This window comes from Mixophyes fleayi, chromosome 2 (genome assembly GCF_038048845.1).
Source record: "Mixophyes fleayi isolate aMixFle1 chromosome 2, aMixFle1.hap1, whole genome shotgun sequence".
Classification (NCBI taxonomy): domain Eukaryota; kingdom Metazoa; phylum Chordata; class Amphibia; order Anura; family Limnodynastidae; genus Mixophyes; species Mixophyes fleayi.
Window position 1 is genome coordinate 102594141 of NC_134403.1, and position 14801 is coordinate 102608941.

Genomic DNA, 14801 nt, shown 5'->3' on the forward strand with positions numbered 1-14801 from the left:
TCAGAAGTTCTAATATTTAATGAGGATAGTACAAGTGCACAAATGCTTAAACGGCAATGTGAATAATGATCCTGATTCATTAAGGCAAGCAAAGCAAAAAAAGAGAGTAAATTTGCTCCTGGGCAAGCCATGTTACAATGCAAGGGGTGCAAATTAGATTATTATTTTGCACATAAGGCTTTATTTTTACATTAAAATTTAAATTTGGTCTAGGACATGTCCTACCCCAACTATAAATCTTTCCCAACATTTTAAATTAACCTCCTGCTCCAATGCAACATGGTATTGCCACGGTGCAAATTTACTCCTTTTTATTTTTGCTTTTGCTTGTCTCAATGAATCAGGTCCAATGTGCATATGCAGTCAATATTTATGATCAAATGGTACTCTTTCCAGGATAGCTAAATAAACTAGTGATGTGTTGGTAACATTTTCACATTCATACACTCTAGTTCTTTTTCCTTGCATTTGTTTAAGGGCAGTTTTGTGTGTTGAACAGTTCTTAACTGAACCACTGTAACATATTATTATTCCCATTTTGGTGAGCATCATTTTCTGGAAGTGCTCTCATTAATACTGTTACTATTATTGACAAATAAGTCAATAAAACTAGAGAGAAAAAATTAATTATGCTAAGATGGTTCAATTCTCAATAAAAACTTTTTCTTGTTGTTGTTGTGTCAGCAGTTATTTCTTTACTGTCCAATCATTAACTGAATGATTTTTAATTTGTAGTGAGAATTTGCTGCCATGTTAAGCAAAAGTTGAGCCTTTTTTTTTTAGAAAATATTATTAATATTTTTATTAATATACACCCAGATTTACGTGCATGAAACAAGCATGTGCAACATTGGTTCTGGCAACAAATTGTGTCAGTTAAAGAGACTGGAAAATGCAGAATACATTTCCGAAGAAAGAGTTAGTAATTCAGATAACAGCTCATCTTTCAGCATATCTCCGCGAATCCATGCTCCTGTTTTGTCTTTTCTTTATTATTGTGGAAAGTGCAGAATTGTGCTGTGTGGAATACTTAAAATACCGCAGTGTAATTTATATTGTATATTTTGAGGGTTGACCTTGCTCAAGACCTTGCTTTGCAAGTAATAAATGCCAGAAAGATTATTATTTTCTGACCTTTTACCATAGTGGTTCTCAGTTTATAATTGGACATTGATCTGTATAAATATGTTGTGGCCTTTTTATAGAAGACATTTTACACTAGAGTCACCCTCTTTAATTTTAAGCAGCAGCTTATTCTATCTTTTGCAAATGAAAAGCTTCATTGGAAAAAAAAAAAAAAAGAAAATCATCACTGAAATGGATTGGAGAACATTATAGCTTCTACTGTGCCACAGAAAATAAATAAACCACTTAATCATGATTTTCCTACTGTGTACCAGAAAGAGTGCTATTTCACCATAATCATGTGTAGTGCCACTCAGTGGGAAATTAAACATTTTAAAAGCATCTGATAGCCTCATTAGAGGGAAATTAGGGCTGATTTTAGTGCATTTGGCCACTTCAAAATACATTAAAATACCCCCATCATCATAGACTTGGTTTGCAACCTATCTTTTTACATTAATAGGACTTTCGGATCTGTAGAGACAGGATCATATCTGTTAAATGGTATGCCAAGTAAATCTGAGCCACTGGCTCCTTACTTGCAAGAAACAATAATTTATCTGGCAGACTATAACTGTCATCCAACACAGCTCACCTTTTACTCCTCAATACAAGGACAAACACAGGAACACTATACTGTAGGAAACAGAAAGATAACCACTAGTTATTTGAAGTGATTTCATGGTTTTGTGTTTTTGTTTTTTGAAAAAAGCAATACTAAAGTCCTAGAAATACATATACTAATGTGAAATAAGCTCAAAAAGACACTTGTTTCTTTTAAAGCAGTGTCATGCACATTACGATAGTCTTTTTTGAATTTATCTACACACAATCAGCCAAACAACAACCCTCACTGGTACGAATATGTATATTATTATTATTATTAATATTTATTTATAAGGCGCTACAAGGCATCCGCAGCGCCGTACAGAGACAAACAAAATCACAATACAATGGGAGACAGCACAGTACAGTAAACACAGCAACTCAGTACGCTCAATGCACAGCTAGAGAGGGCGGGGAAGGGGGAGGGAGGATCCGAAAATGACGGGGCCCAAGAAGGGGGGCGTGGAAGACAGGGAGACCCCCAGGGGGGAGGAGGGAGCGAAAGTGGATGTGGGGTGGAGGACCTTTGAGGAGGAGGGCTAAGTAGCTGGAGAGCAGAGTTAGAAGTGGTGGAAACAGGAGGAGAGATGGAAATAAAAAATAGAGATATAATAAAAAAGTAATAGTAATATATGGCTAAACTCCTGTAAAAGATATCTGTATAAACAGTGAGTTTTAATGACAGTGTTTATAACCAATAAGTACATATGTCACCACTTTTATGTTCAATGTTTGTTAGGTAAACTTGTGTTATAAGGAGTAATGGAGCCCCCACTGTAAATTGTTATGGATATTAGAAATTACCTAGGACATCTGTGACCTGTGTAGAAGTACTCAGTCTATAGCATTGTGTGTATGTATGTTCATGTACTGATTAATGACTTTTAATATCCATATAATTCACAATAAGGAGTGCATTACCCCTATGTAGTATAATCTGCAATATATGTTTATTAGAAAAGAAAACAACAATTTTACAAAGGGTGGCCAGCCTTCAAATAATTTATAGTACATTTATTCCCAAGACAGGAAGTACGTTTGAAGTGGTGTGTGTATCATATAGTGCAGTGATGGGCAAACTTTTTCAGGAGTGGGCCAAATAAAAAAGAAAAACTTTAGGCGGGCCAATATAATTTATTAAAAAAACTCAAATATTGAAATATATAATACAAATTTTTTAAATGGGACGGGAGGGTGTTATATAGCAGTGTTACCTCTATAAGTGCAGGCACAGCACTTATTTCAGCAGGTTGTTGTAGATCTGTCTTTCTGGTGAGCCACTAACTGACAACACAGCAGCCAATCGATATCCGCCTTAGTATATGGCCCAGCCCATCTCTTCTCACATGACTTTCAGCCATTAGGGGGCGGGCAGGTGTTTGAGTGATTGACATACGAAGTGTCCTATTAGGAAGGAGGATGAAGTGTAATGGAGGAAATAGCTGGGAAGGCATAAAAATGAATGTTCTGACACACAGGGTCGACCCTAATAATTTTATGCATAGTTTAATGAAATTTTTTAAAATATTGGCGGGCTGGATAGAACCTCTAAGTGGGCTGGATCTGGCCCGCGGGCCGTAGTTTTCCCATCACTGATATAGTGCTTCAATTACCTATTCAATGTGATTTTCAAGGACATGTAATCCCAAATTATGCTCCATGTATGACACGAAAAGCAAGTAATGTACATTATTTAATCTTACCTCAAATCACTTGTGCATGATCATTTAAAAGATAAGCTCATACCACTATTACCTCCTCCTGCTATCTATAAAGTGGTACTGTTACAGGTTAAAAATCTCAATTGATAAAACAAAGTATGTCAGTTATGTTTATTTTCCCAACTCTAGCACTTTGTATGACTCCATCATTGTACCGTGTTATAGAGAATAGTTCTGATGTTTAGAACATTGAGGAGAGAGTATCATGTTTATCTAGGACACTAACTCTGGTTGAACTGATGTAGTTGACGCAAAAAAGAGAAACATTACCACTTTATGTAACTCAAAATGTCTGTATTCTTTAGAAGATACAATCAACAGCATGCTGGACAGATATTTTTAAGCATTAACACATCAGTAATGCATGTATTTGTTTAAGCTGAGTAATACACAGGCTTAAATATATATTTATGTCCAAAAATGACTTGAGTTCTGGCAAAGTGAGTGAAATCCCAGCCAAAAAAACAGCTTAGTGCCTCACTGGGCTTTTGGAGGTTTTCATCTGTGTAATCATGGAACTACCATTGTTTCCTCTAAGCTGAGTGATCTGTAACTGATAGTGTTAAAAGATGAATCTGATAGGAAAGATTCTGCATATAGTGAATGGAACCCTTCAGAATAGAGTAAAATACTCATTAAAGTAACCGTTTAATTCTTTATTTTGTGATTGCTGAAACTCTGCCCTAATACTCGTTCGTATTCTTCTGTCACTGTCCCAAGATGGATGTATGAATGTTTAACACTATCATTTCTAATTTGCTTCTCTTCAAAGGGATTAGTCATAATAGGTAAGAGAGACTGACTAGTAGGAACTAGGCAGGGTAATAGGGGATTGGATGTCTTCGATCAGATAGTTATTAGTCACATGTAATACTGACTAGTAACCAGGGGTGGATCTAGAAAAATGCTGTACCCGGGGCGATTTAGGGGGGGGGGGGCGATTTAGGCCCCGCCCCTTTCTAACCTCTTAGGCCAGTGATGGCTAACCTGTGACATTCCAGGTGTTGTGAAACTATAAGACCCAGCATGCTTTGCCAGTATATAACTAGCTGATAGCTAGCAAAGCATGCTGGGGCTTGTAGTTTCACAACACCTGGAGTGTCACAGGTTAGCCAACACTGTCTTAGGCTGCCGACGGCTGCACACTATGTGCAGGTCTGTCCAGCCGTGACAGGCAGGGACAGTGTGCTGCCCGGCTACTCTGATTGTGTCCCGATCGCCCCCCCCCCCCCTGGATCCGCCACTGCTAGTAACTTATATTTGCAGCATGTCTGAAAATGTTCAGTGCTGTAAGTTTCTCATTTTGCAGATGTTTTATAAAACGCAAATCTCCTGATTTACTGTAACACATTGAACCATAAGCGTGACACTTGCTTTCGGTGAGATGCTGCATAAATTCTTAATCTGAGGCATCAATATCTTACATGAGGTGTTATCTTGTCATGCTATGCAGTTCAAGGAGCTGATCTATCAAGCAAAACTAAGTTTAAACTATAATTGATGACTCATTATCACTGAGCATCTCACACTGAGATTTCTTCTGTCACATCACGAAAACAACAGTGTTCAGTCTAAAATATATCTTGCCACACACATAAACGTAGCTGTAAATCGGAAGTCAAATGTTTTTGTCTTTAGTAGCATACGTGAAGGAGAAATGCATTACACTTTAATGTAACCTTTCACATTTAAATGTTTGACATTTCAAAATAAAATGCTGCATTGTAAAAGTTTCAAATTAAAGCACAAATAATCACATAACTAGTCTATGTGTAAAACTCTGCTAACGATAGCAGACTATTCCATATAATAATTCCGCTGTGTCCTTTCCCACATGACCTTTACATCACTGAGAAACCTCATTTAATTCTATCTATTGAGTGAACATAAAAACAGTTTATATAGCATTCTACAGAATCCCACTGGAAATAGGTTTGAAAAAATAATGATTGGTTCATCCTTTTCAAGTGTTCCTCAATTTATTGGCTAAAAAGAAGCTACCAATATTTGAGAGCACAGAGGTATCATTTAAAAGGTTTAGTAGAAGTTACATCTAATTTTTAACACAAGTTGTATTGACTGTTCTTTGTTTAGGCTACAAACTCCAAGATGCAGTTGTTTAGCTTTGCAAGGCTTTTGTACTGCAGTGTGGTAATAAAACTAGCAGAAAGACTGTTCAATAAGTCAGAGTCATTTGTGTCAATATCATTATCTAAGCTAACAGTTGTTGCGTCAGATACTACTTTTAAATTATAATGAAAAAGAGGGCACTAAGAGATCAATTCCTTAAGATGCAGAATATCATCTGAAGTAAAATACTAGGCCCTTGGGAATTTCAAAAGCAGTTTGTTTACATACCTGTCATTTGCTTGCATTTTTCTCCAATAAATTGGCCTAATAAGAGCTAAGATTTTTAAATTCTACAATGAAATTTAAATTAACAGGTAAATAAACAGACAACAATGAAACTGCTGGTCTGATACTATGCAGCTGGTCTCATTACATGAAGATATTAAAATATTTTAATAATTCCATCTTAAAACAAAAACATATCCATGGTGAGGGTTATAATGATGGTGACAATGAAATCTATACACTCTATAGGAGGTTCCCAACAAAGACAATACAAATAACTGTATACTTTACATAGTGAAATAGTGAGTACTCACTTCTCCTTGCCCTAGTAATACATAAATATAGAGAGGAATAGTTTATACTCACTTCTCTATGCCCTAGTAATACAGTAATACATAGAGGAATAATAGTACTCACCTCCCCATGCCCTAGTAATACTGCAATACATAGATGAATAGTAGTACTCACTTCTCCATACCCTAGCAATACATAGATGAATAGTAGTACTCACTTATCCATACCCTAGTAATACATAGAGGAATAGAAGTACTCACCTCTCCATGCCCTAGTAATACAGCAATACATAGAGGAATAGTTAATACTCACTTCTCCATGCCCTAGTAAGACAGTAATACATAGATGAATAGTAGTACTCACTTCTCCATACCCTAGTAATACATAGAGGAATAGAAGTACTCACCTTTCCATGCCCTAGTAATACAGCAATACATAGATGAATAGTAGTACTCACTTCTCCATGCCCTAGTAATACAGTAATACATAGAGGAATATTAGTACTCACCTCCCCATGCCCTAGTAATACTGCAATACATAGAGGAATCGTAGTACTCACTTCTCCATGCCCTAGTAATACATAGAGGAATAGTAGTACTCACCTCTCCATGCCATAGTAATACAATAATACATAGAGGACTAGTTTATACTCACTTCTCCATGCCCTAGTAATACAGTAATTCATAGAGGAATAGTAGTACTCACCTCTTCTTGCCATTGTAGTTCAGCAGTACATAGTGAAATACTCACCATCAGATTCCCCCTTGATCCAGCTATACATTGTGAATTAGTAGTACTCGGCCTCTCTTACCCCTACAAGGCAGCAATGTATAGAGAAATATTAGTATTGATCCTCACTTGCCCCTGTGATGCAGTAATATATAGGAGTACTCAGCCTCTCTTACCCCTGTGAAGCAGCAATATATAGTGTAATAGGCGTACTCACCTTTTTTTGCCGTTGTAGTTCAGCTGTACACAGTGAATTAGTAGTCCTCACCCACCAGCTTGACCCCCCCCCCCCCAATCCAGCAGTACATAGTGAAATAATAGTACTCAGCCCTGCTTACCCCTGTGAAGCAGCAATATATAGTAAATAGGAATACTCTTCCCTTCCTCTCCAATTCAGAAAATGTCCACTGGGTCTTTGCACACCCAGCATCTGTGCAAGCACAGCTAGCTGCACATTAAGCTATTCCAGCTCGACTGGGGTGATTACTTCTTTTTCTATCTAACAATGTGCATTTTGTTGTATATAATTTGTCTGGAGGTAAGTGAGGATAACACTAGAAGGAACGGGCACTGTACTTGCTAGTTATTGTAAAGATAATTTAGATGAGGAATGTGAAAAATGTAACTGTTCTTTCTAAGGAAAGTATTTAATTTGTGATCGATCAATATTTAATTGGTAACATATTTAGAGCTATGGTCACCAAAGAATAGTGAATTCCTCATAGAAAACCATAAATATGTGCTCAGAAATATGTAAGCATTAGGTTAAATTGCCTTACTTGTATTTTGATTGCTCTTTTAGCTTAAATAGTTCTGCTACAATGTTAAAAAAAAACTATATTATATAGAAGACTCTCACTTTGAAAATACACATGTATTCATCTGTCAGGCATAGAAAGGAAAGAAGAATGTTTGAATATAGTACATGTCAATAAAGAGTTGTACATCTTTTGTTATTGTTCTGTAGGATGAATAATGCTACTGTAAAATGAATAGGCTGTTTCCTTCCCTGTTTAAATGTTTACTGGATGGAAATCATGAATACAGAAGGAAGGACTTATTGCCTGTACACTATAAGGACAGAATGCAAATTTGTTGCAAAAATGTAATTAATTTAAGTTACATGTAAAAATATTAATATAATACTCCCATTTAAAGCTGTATGAACACTATGGATGACCTGTCTCTTCCCTTCCCCTGAGCCCCAGGGGATCTCCAGGGTTGTCTTGTGTGTGTGTGTCAAGCTTCAGAGGTGGGTTAGAAGTGAGCAAGAGAACCATTCAGAAGCTACAATCATGGATGTTACAAATTCTGATTGGTTCTCCCACTGACACACTGCCCCCATAGCCATTTTAAACGTAAATGTTTGCCCTGCATGTACAGGCACTAGACGAAATGTATTTATAATGACCAAATAGTTAACAATAAATAGTCATATAAATGTCCATACAAAACTTTCTTCTTCTCTTCTTCTTTATGCTTCCTTTTTCTTCCCCCATTCCCCTTCCCTCCTTCCTTTTGTCCCTTCTCCTCACACCTTTCTGTTCCCACTCAAACAGAAAAACTCAACGACATGTAACCCGGATAGTCAGAAACACGGCCTTTCTACAATATACTATTGATCAGGTCCTAGGGAGCATACAGGATGTTCAAACTAATTAATATTGGACCGTTTTGGAGACCTGAATTGACTAATTTTTGCCGAGGCCTAATGCTCTGTATACCATCTTCAAGTGTGATGACCACTGATTACCTTATTCGTTCTCTTTTTCTGTGTTCCTATTGTTATACATGTCGTTAATGAAAATCAAGAGATATAAAAATGTCCATACAGCTTTCCAAGTGAGGTTTTAAGATTGTTTCTGATGATGCTTCAAACTGGCAAAATTGCAGATGACGAAGAGGCTTTTTCCGCCGGAGATAGGTGCCAGATATATATGTAATAAAAGGGAAAATCACAACATGATGTAGTAGGCTCTATTTTAAAATGATGACATTTTTATAATGAACCACCATGAGTGAATAATTTTTTTTAAAAAATGTCACCACCTCCACATAGAGAGGTCCCCTTTGTATCTACGATTCCATGATGATAAAGAAGCTCTTTAAACCAAAGATTAAATGTAATGACAGCATAAATGGGATCATCATCATCAGCTATTTATATAGTGCCACTAATTCCGCAGCGCTGTACAGAGAACTCACATCAGTCCCTGCCCCATTGGAGTTTACAGTCTAAATTCCCTAACATACACACACACACAGGAGAGAATATGACCCTTCTCCGGAACACTCCCCCTTTGTGTATGTGCTTACTTGATGATAAACAATGACTCGATAACTTGTGTGTTTGTACTTTCTTTAAAATGTTACATTTATGTTCTAAAAAGTGAACGTTACGAGTACATGTGGAATACCACAATTACATTTAATGAGATAAATAACATAAACAGACTTGCAGTTTATAAAACTGACCATTATATATTTTGCATGTGTGATTTTTTTGATTGAATTTTGGAATACTTATGTTAAATACTTCTACAAGTTATATACTTAGTTTTACCACATTTGGCTTATTTAACGTCCATGATGAGATAATGATTGTTTGTAAATTATCAGTTCTTTTAAGGCATTTAACTGTTAATACAAAAGCTAAGGACTAATTAATCTCTAAGGGGTGTTTTTTTTTAAAAACTATTGGCGTTGTGTCAGGCAAAATGGGCTTAAGGACTCCATATTATTTGAATAATGAGAATTAGTTTTATTAATTATTATAATTTTATTAATTATATTCTTCACATTGTGTGCATACCATTTATGTTTCAAAATAAAGGATAAAGATGTATCCTCTTTGAATGTATCAGAATATTTTCTAGATTGTAGAAGGGATTTTCTATCTATTTGTGCAACTTAAAGATAGACGGATTGTAGGTAACCTTTTTCAACAAATTATTTGAATAGATGGGTCACTAGTTAATTAATCAGTTCATCAGTTGAACAGTTTCTCCGGACTCTTAAATGTTGTAATTTGGGAATGTTATTTTTTAAGACCAATATTTGATATTGGCTATTAGGCTTGATTTAAATGAAAAAAAAAAAAAAAACACTCTATGATACATCAGATAGAAAATTCCTTTTCATGTACGAATTAAAGTAGCAAAACAAAAAATGTTAAAATGCGCACAAAAAATCCTATAATATATGCATAATCAATGAGGATCAGCTTCAGAGGCGAATTTGCAATCAGAAGTAGCTAACTAGTGCTGGCGACCATCATGATCATCAGTGTGTATTTGCACCAGCTGTCAGGCACCTGAAATTGATATGGCTTTGACAGGCATATCTGTGTCTCTGTGCGGTCCGCATCTGCTTGCATGTTATGCAAACTGACCTTTTTTAGACTGCCCCTTCCTTCCCCGTAGCACATCTCCAGTTGCATATGGGCTTACGTCCAACTCACCTAATGCACCTCCTTCTGTGCAATGGTGGCTGGAGAAACAACAGGCAGAAGTGAAAAGTTTTCTAGTAAAGCTATTCATGTGCAAGGTGCTTTCTGTTGTGATTACTTTAAATAGAGTCAGCTTTGCAACCCACAGTTCAGTTTAAATTAATAATGTTACTAACCTACAAGGTCATCAACAAAGCTGCACCAACATACATCTCCTCTCTTGTCTCAAAATATCTCCCTACTCGGCAACTCTGTTTTACACAAGATCTGCGTCTCTCATCCACCCTCATTACATCCTCCCATTCCCGGTAACAGGACTTTTTTCAGGCTGCACCCACTCTATGGAATTCTCTCCCTCGCACAGTAAGACTCTCTTCTGGTCTACAAACTTTCAAGCATTCTCTGAAAACCTACCTCTTCAGACAAGCTTATAATATTCCTCAGCCACCCTCTTAACCTCGCTACCTTTGGCCTGTTACACAATTTCACTCAATACAACTACCCCCTGAGCAACATTGTTCTGTGACGGGATCACTTAGCTTATGAGTCACTTTTACCTTTGCAGTCTGGCTGGGCCAAAATCAAAATGTAGACTTAACCTCATGTGTCAATCTCCCATTGTCCCATAGATTGTAAGCTTGCGAGCAGGGCCTTCTCACCTCTTTGTCTGTTTTACCCAGTTTTGTTTATTAGTTTATTATGTTTGTCCCCAATTGTAAAGCGCTACGGAATATGTTGGCGCTATATAAATAAATGATGATGAATGATGATGATGCAGTGTTTCCTCCACATTACTATACTGGTGTGCAAAATAAATACATTTATTTCACAGGTACTGCAATGAAGCCCTCTTTACATGAAAACTTACAACGAAGAGACTGAATAACCACTAGCACATACACAATATAGACTAGACACATGTTACATCTGATCCCATATATGTGGAGCATGGTAAAATGTATTCTAAAGATGTGAGTATCACCTAATAAGTAGCAATATCCAATCAGACATATTTGAGAGAATGCTTGAAGGAATCATTCAGGAAAATGCTTAATGAAATAAAGCAGAGTTAAATAGATCTTTAAAGTGTATATGGGAAGAATTTGTTAAAACATAGCATAGTTTGCCTCACATTTAATTTTCTCCTTTTTAGCTTAATTAGCTGCTCCTGCAAAGTGCTAGATTTATAAAGACACTAAACAAAGCCCTTTTGAAATGTGTGTACACAATAAGTGAAAATACATTTGCCTGTCATGTATTCTGACTGCAGGGTACGTTAGGCAATGGCACTAACATGGTGCAAACTTTTTATGAGAAAAGAGAAATTGCAAAATAAACCTATCTTGTTCTTTAATGATCCCACTTATCTGTCAAAGTGATGATGAAATGAATTGAAAAAGGTAGTTGTCTATTTTACTGTTTTTTCTTTCTGATAATTCTATGGTTAATGGACCTTTAACAACAATTCTTTAGAAATGTTCAAAATATGCTTTGTATTGTAATTACAATAATAAAAATAGTTAAATATATAATAATACAAATGTTAAAATTAATAATAATAGAAATCATCATCATCATCATAACCGATCTTCATTGTTGATTGACATTATTATTATTATTATTATTATTATTATTATTATATTATACGAATGCAAATCTTAATTTAGAACAAAAAAAATGCAAACAAGATTTTTAAGTTAATTGCAACAAAAGGGGTAATTTACAATTATCAGAAACTGAGTGGTGCAAAACATTGAAAATGCACTTTTGTGTCTAGTTGTGCTCTGTGAGCATATATAGCTATCCGCAGACTCATAATTACATTACCTTTAGCCGGAAGGATGTAGAAATACGCATATGAAGAGTAGTTTTCGCAATCAACTCTCCTTTTGCTCATATTAATATGAGGCCCTTCATTTGGCACTATCTCATATTGACTGTGGCACACCTCTAAACTCTCATTGTCCAGATACATTCTGTGATTGCTTAAAAAACTGTCATCTTTGCATGCATATGCACAGCCCAAAGTTAGGCATAGGGCATCTACCTGTTGATCTGTGTTGCACTTTTGTTGTTTGTAAATAACACCTAAGGTTGTTGTTAAAATGTAAATATTGAAATGGTTTAGATAGATTTTGATTTTTTATATGAAAAAAAAACCATATCCATGCTTATATAAATTAAAATGACAATGTTCCTTTAATTTAACAGAAGTTATAATTAGCAAGCTTAATATTTAGTATGTAATAATACTTGGTGCAGAGCTGTGTAATGAATGTACTGCAAAATGTAAGTATTTATTCAGAGCACTCTATTTTTCCACTTTCAGATCCCTGCTGTAAAACGCTGGATCGGTGTAATGCAAAGTCTGTATGCAAGACTGCATGCACAGGTAAGAACCAATTCATATATTTTAGAATGCTGTATATATGCAAAGATATTGTGGACTACTTTTAATTATACTCACTTCTTACTCCACTCAGTCACCCTTAATTTAATCTGCAATGTCCATGTGTTCATATAAATTATTGCAATTTACCTTAGGGCAATTTACTCCCTAAAACACATATTCCTCCCTTGTGATAACTTTGTGCAGTGAATACCCTTGCAATTATCGCTCACTCCTAGTGCTACTGATGAGCTGAACATGTTTTCAGTGGTGTCAAAGGTGTGTATACAGTTAAATGGTGAGTGTTTTAAGTGCTATACTAACACAATAGTTGTGGGTGTGGTTTCAAATCTGTCGCATCCATATTATTGATGGCAAGACAGAGGGGAGAAAGACAGGTAGAAAAAAATAAACATTTCTGGGAGGATTTACTAAACTGAGGTTTGCATTTTTCATGCAGTTTGATGTCTAGTTTCCATGCAGTGAAATTTACTGAAGGCAAAACCGCACATCAAAATTAGCAAAGTTCAAACCTAAATGCAGGATTTGAGACCTGGCCAGGATATGACACATACCGGGGCATATGTAGAGTTGGTTGTAATTTATTTTAATTTAAGAGCATAGGTGTAATTTCTGTCCGTGAATGGTATGCAATTTGATTAGTATGCAGAGTGGCACATATTTTAAGATACACGTGAGTCTGAATAGTATGTAAATTGCAAACAAGTAAGATATGATAAAAGCATTATTGCGTTATTGTAAATCTTAATTTACAAGCCAGAACTTTATTTCTTTTTTTAAACCACTTCCTTTTTTTGTACTATATACACAGCTGTCCCAGTAATTTATAGACATCGCACACACTTCCCCTATGTTTCACAAAAAGTCACAGGAACAGTGATCATTTTGCTCATTTGACTCTTCTCTACATATAAACAAGAGTGCAACCATCCTAATGAGAGAAGTGCAATTGCATCTTTCGAGTCACTTAAACAAGCCTTTGCTTTGATGCAGAGCTCATTTAAGGAAATAAATCATGTAACTTTATTCATTGTTTATCACAAGTAGAGAAAGGATGATCAGCACAAACACCGTGCATCCATGTTTCACATTGCTCTCCTACAATGTGTTGGCTTCTGTTTGTCTCATTAAGCCTACCCCTGATTATAATATTCACTCAGTGGCTCATTAAAGACCTCATGGGCACTTAACAATTTTGATGGCTTATTCTGGCACTCTGACTAGTTTGTCTGCTCTTAATTAGAATTCATCCATCATTAATATCAAATTACTTTCCTAAAATAAAATGATGGTATATCCATTCAATCCATAATACATTTATTTCCTTTAATCACTCAATATATTTACATACCTAGCACCAGTATTGCTAATACACTTGTTCAATTGGGGATCACTTGACCAAAAAGTTATATGGTTAAACCTTATGAACCCTGGTTTCCAGCTTTCAATTACAAGTGGAAACATTCCCTTTGGCTCAGGAATGGCACCTGTGCCTCAGATTAGCATGCTTATTGAGCTGGCTATCATACTAAATAGCCCAGCCAGCAAGTTAGTTATAGCCGCTACCACCACCTTGGCTATGTTAAAGCTCAAGAATCATTGAGAAGCTCTGACATGGGGCAGAGAGCTATTAGGGGAGAGATAAAGAGGTGCTTGATGTGCTGTTAGCAAACTGAGTTCCCTACCTATCCTATCCAAACCAGGAGGAGAATGAAGAACTTATTTCCAGTGCCAGCTTTGCACTTATACTCAACAAGAGAGGACCTATCTCAGAGGTGGCAGGTCCAATTTAAGTAAGAATTTTGTAACACTTCAGATATGAATACATTCGGACTAATTTAATCTATTTTTAATATAATAATTCAAACCAACTCTGACAGAACTGCATTTTAAAATTCACATTTATCGGTATGCAGTTACAAAAATTATAATACATTTAAGTTCTCCCAAATTAACTGTACTTTAACTTTGTCATAATGGCAAATTCATTTAGTGAATATAGCAATCATTTTGTAACTCTTTCCATAAAATTGAGATGCATTACATTTTGATTACATGAGCATACAGGTCATCTTTGAAACGTGAAATGCATAGCAAACATTCTGGTATCAAA

At 35.8% G+C, this 14801-nt stretch overlaps 1 protein-coding gene across 4 annotated transcripts in view; it reads left to right on the forward strand.

Moving 5' to 3' along the window:
• PCDH17 (protocadherin 17) overlaps positions 1 to 14801 on the forward strand; it is a 156840-nt gene that overhangs the window by 61921 nt on the left and 80118 nt on the right. For all 4 annotated transcript variants that reach the window (XM_075199792.1, XM_075199791.1, XM_075199795.1 and 1 more), the window contains one exon: positions 12608 to 12670. In XM_075199792.1, the coding sequence (XP_075055893.1) occupies positions 12608 to 12670 (63 nt within the window). The remainder of the gene's footprint in view (positions 1 to 12607; positions 12671 to 14801) is intronic.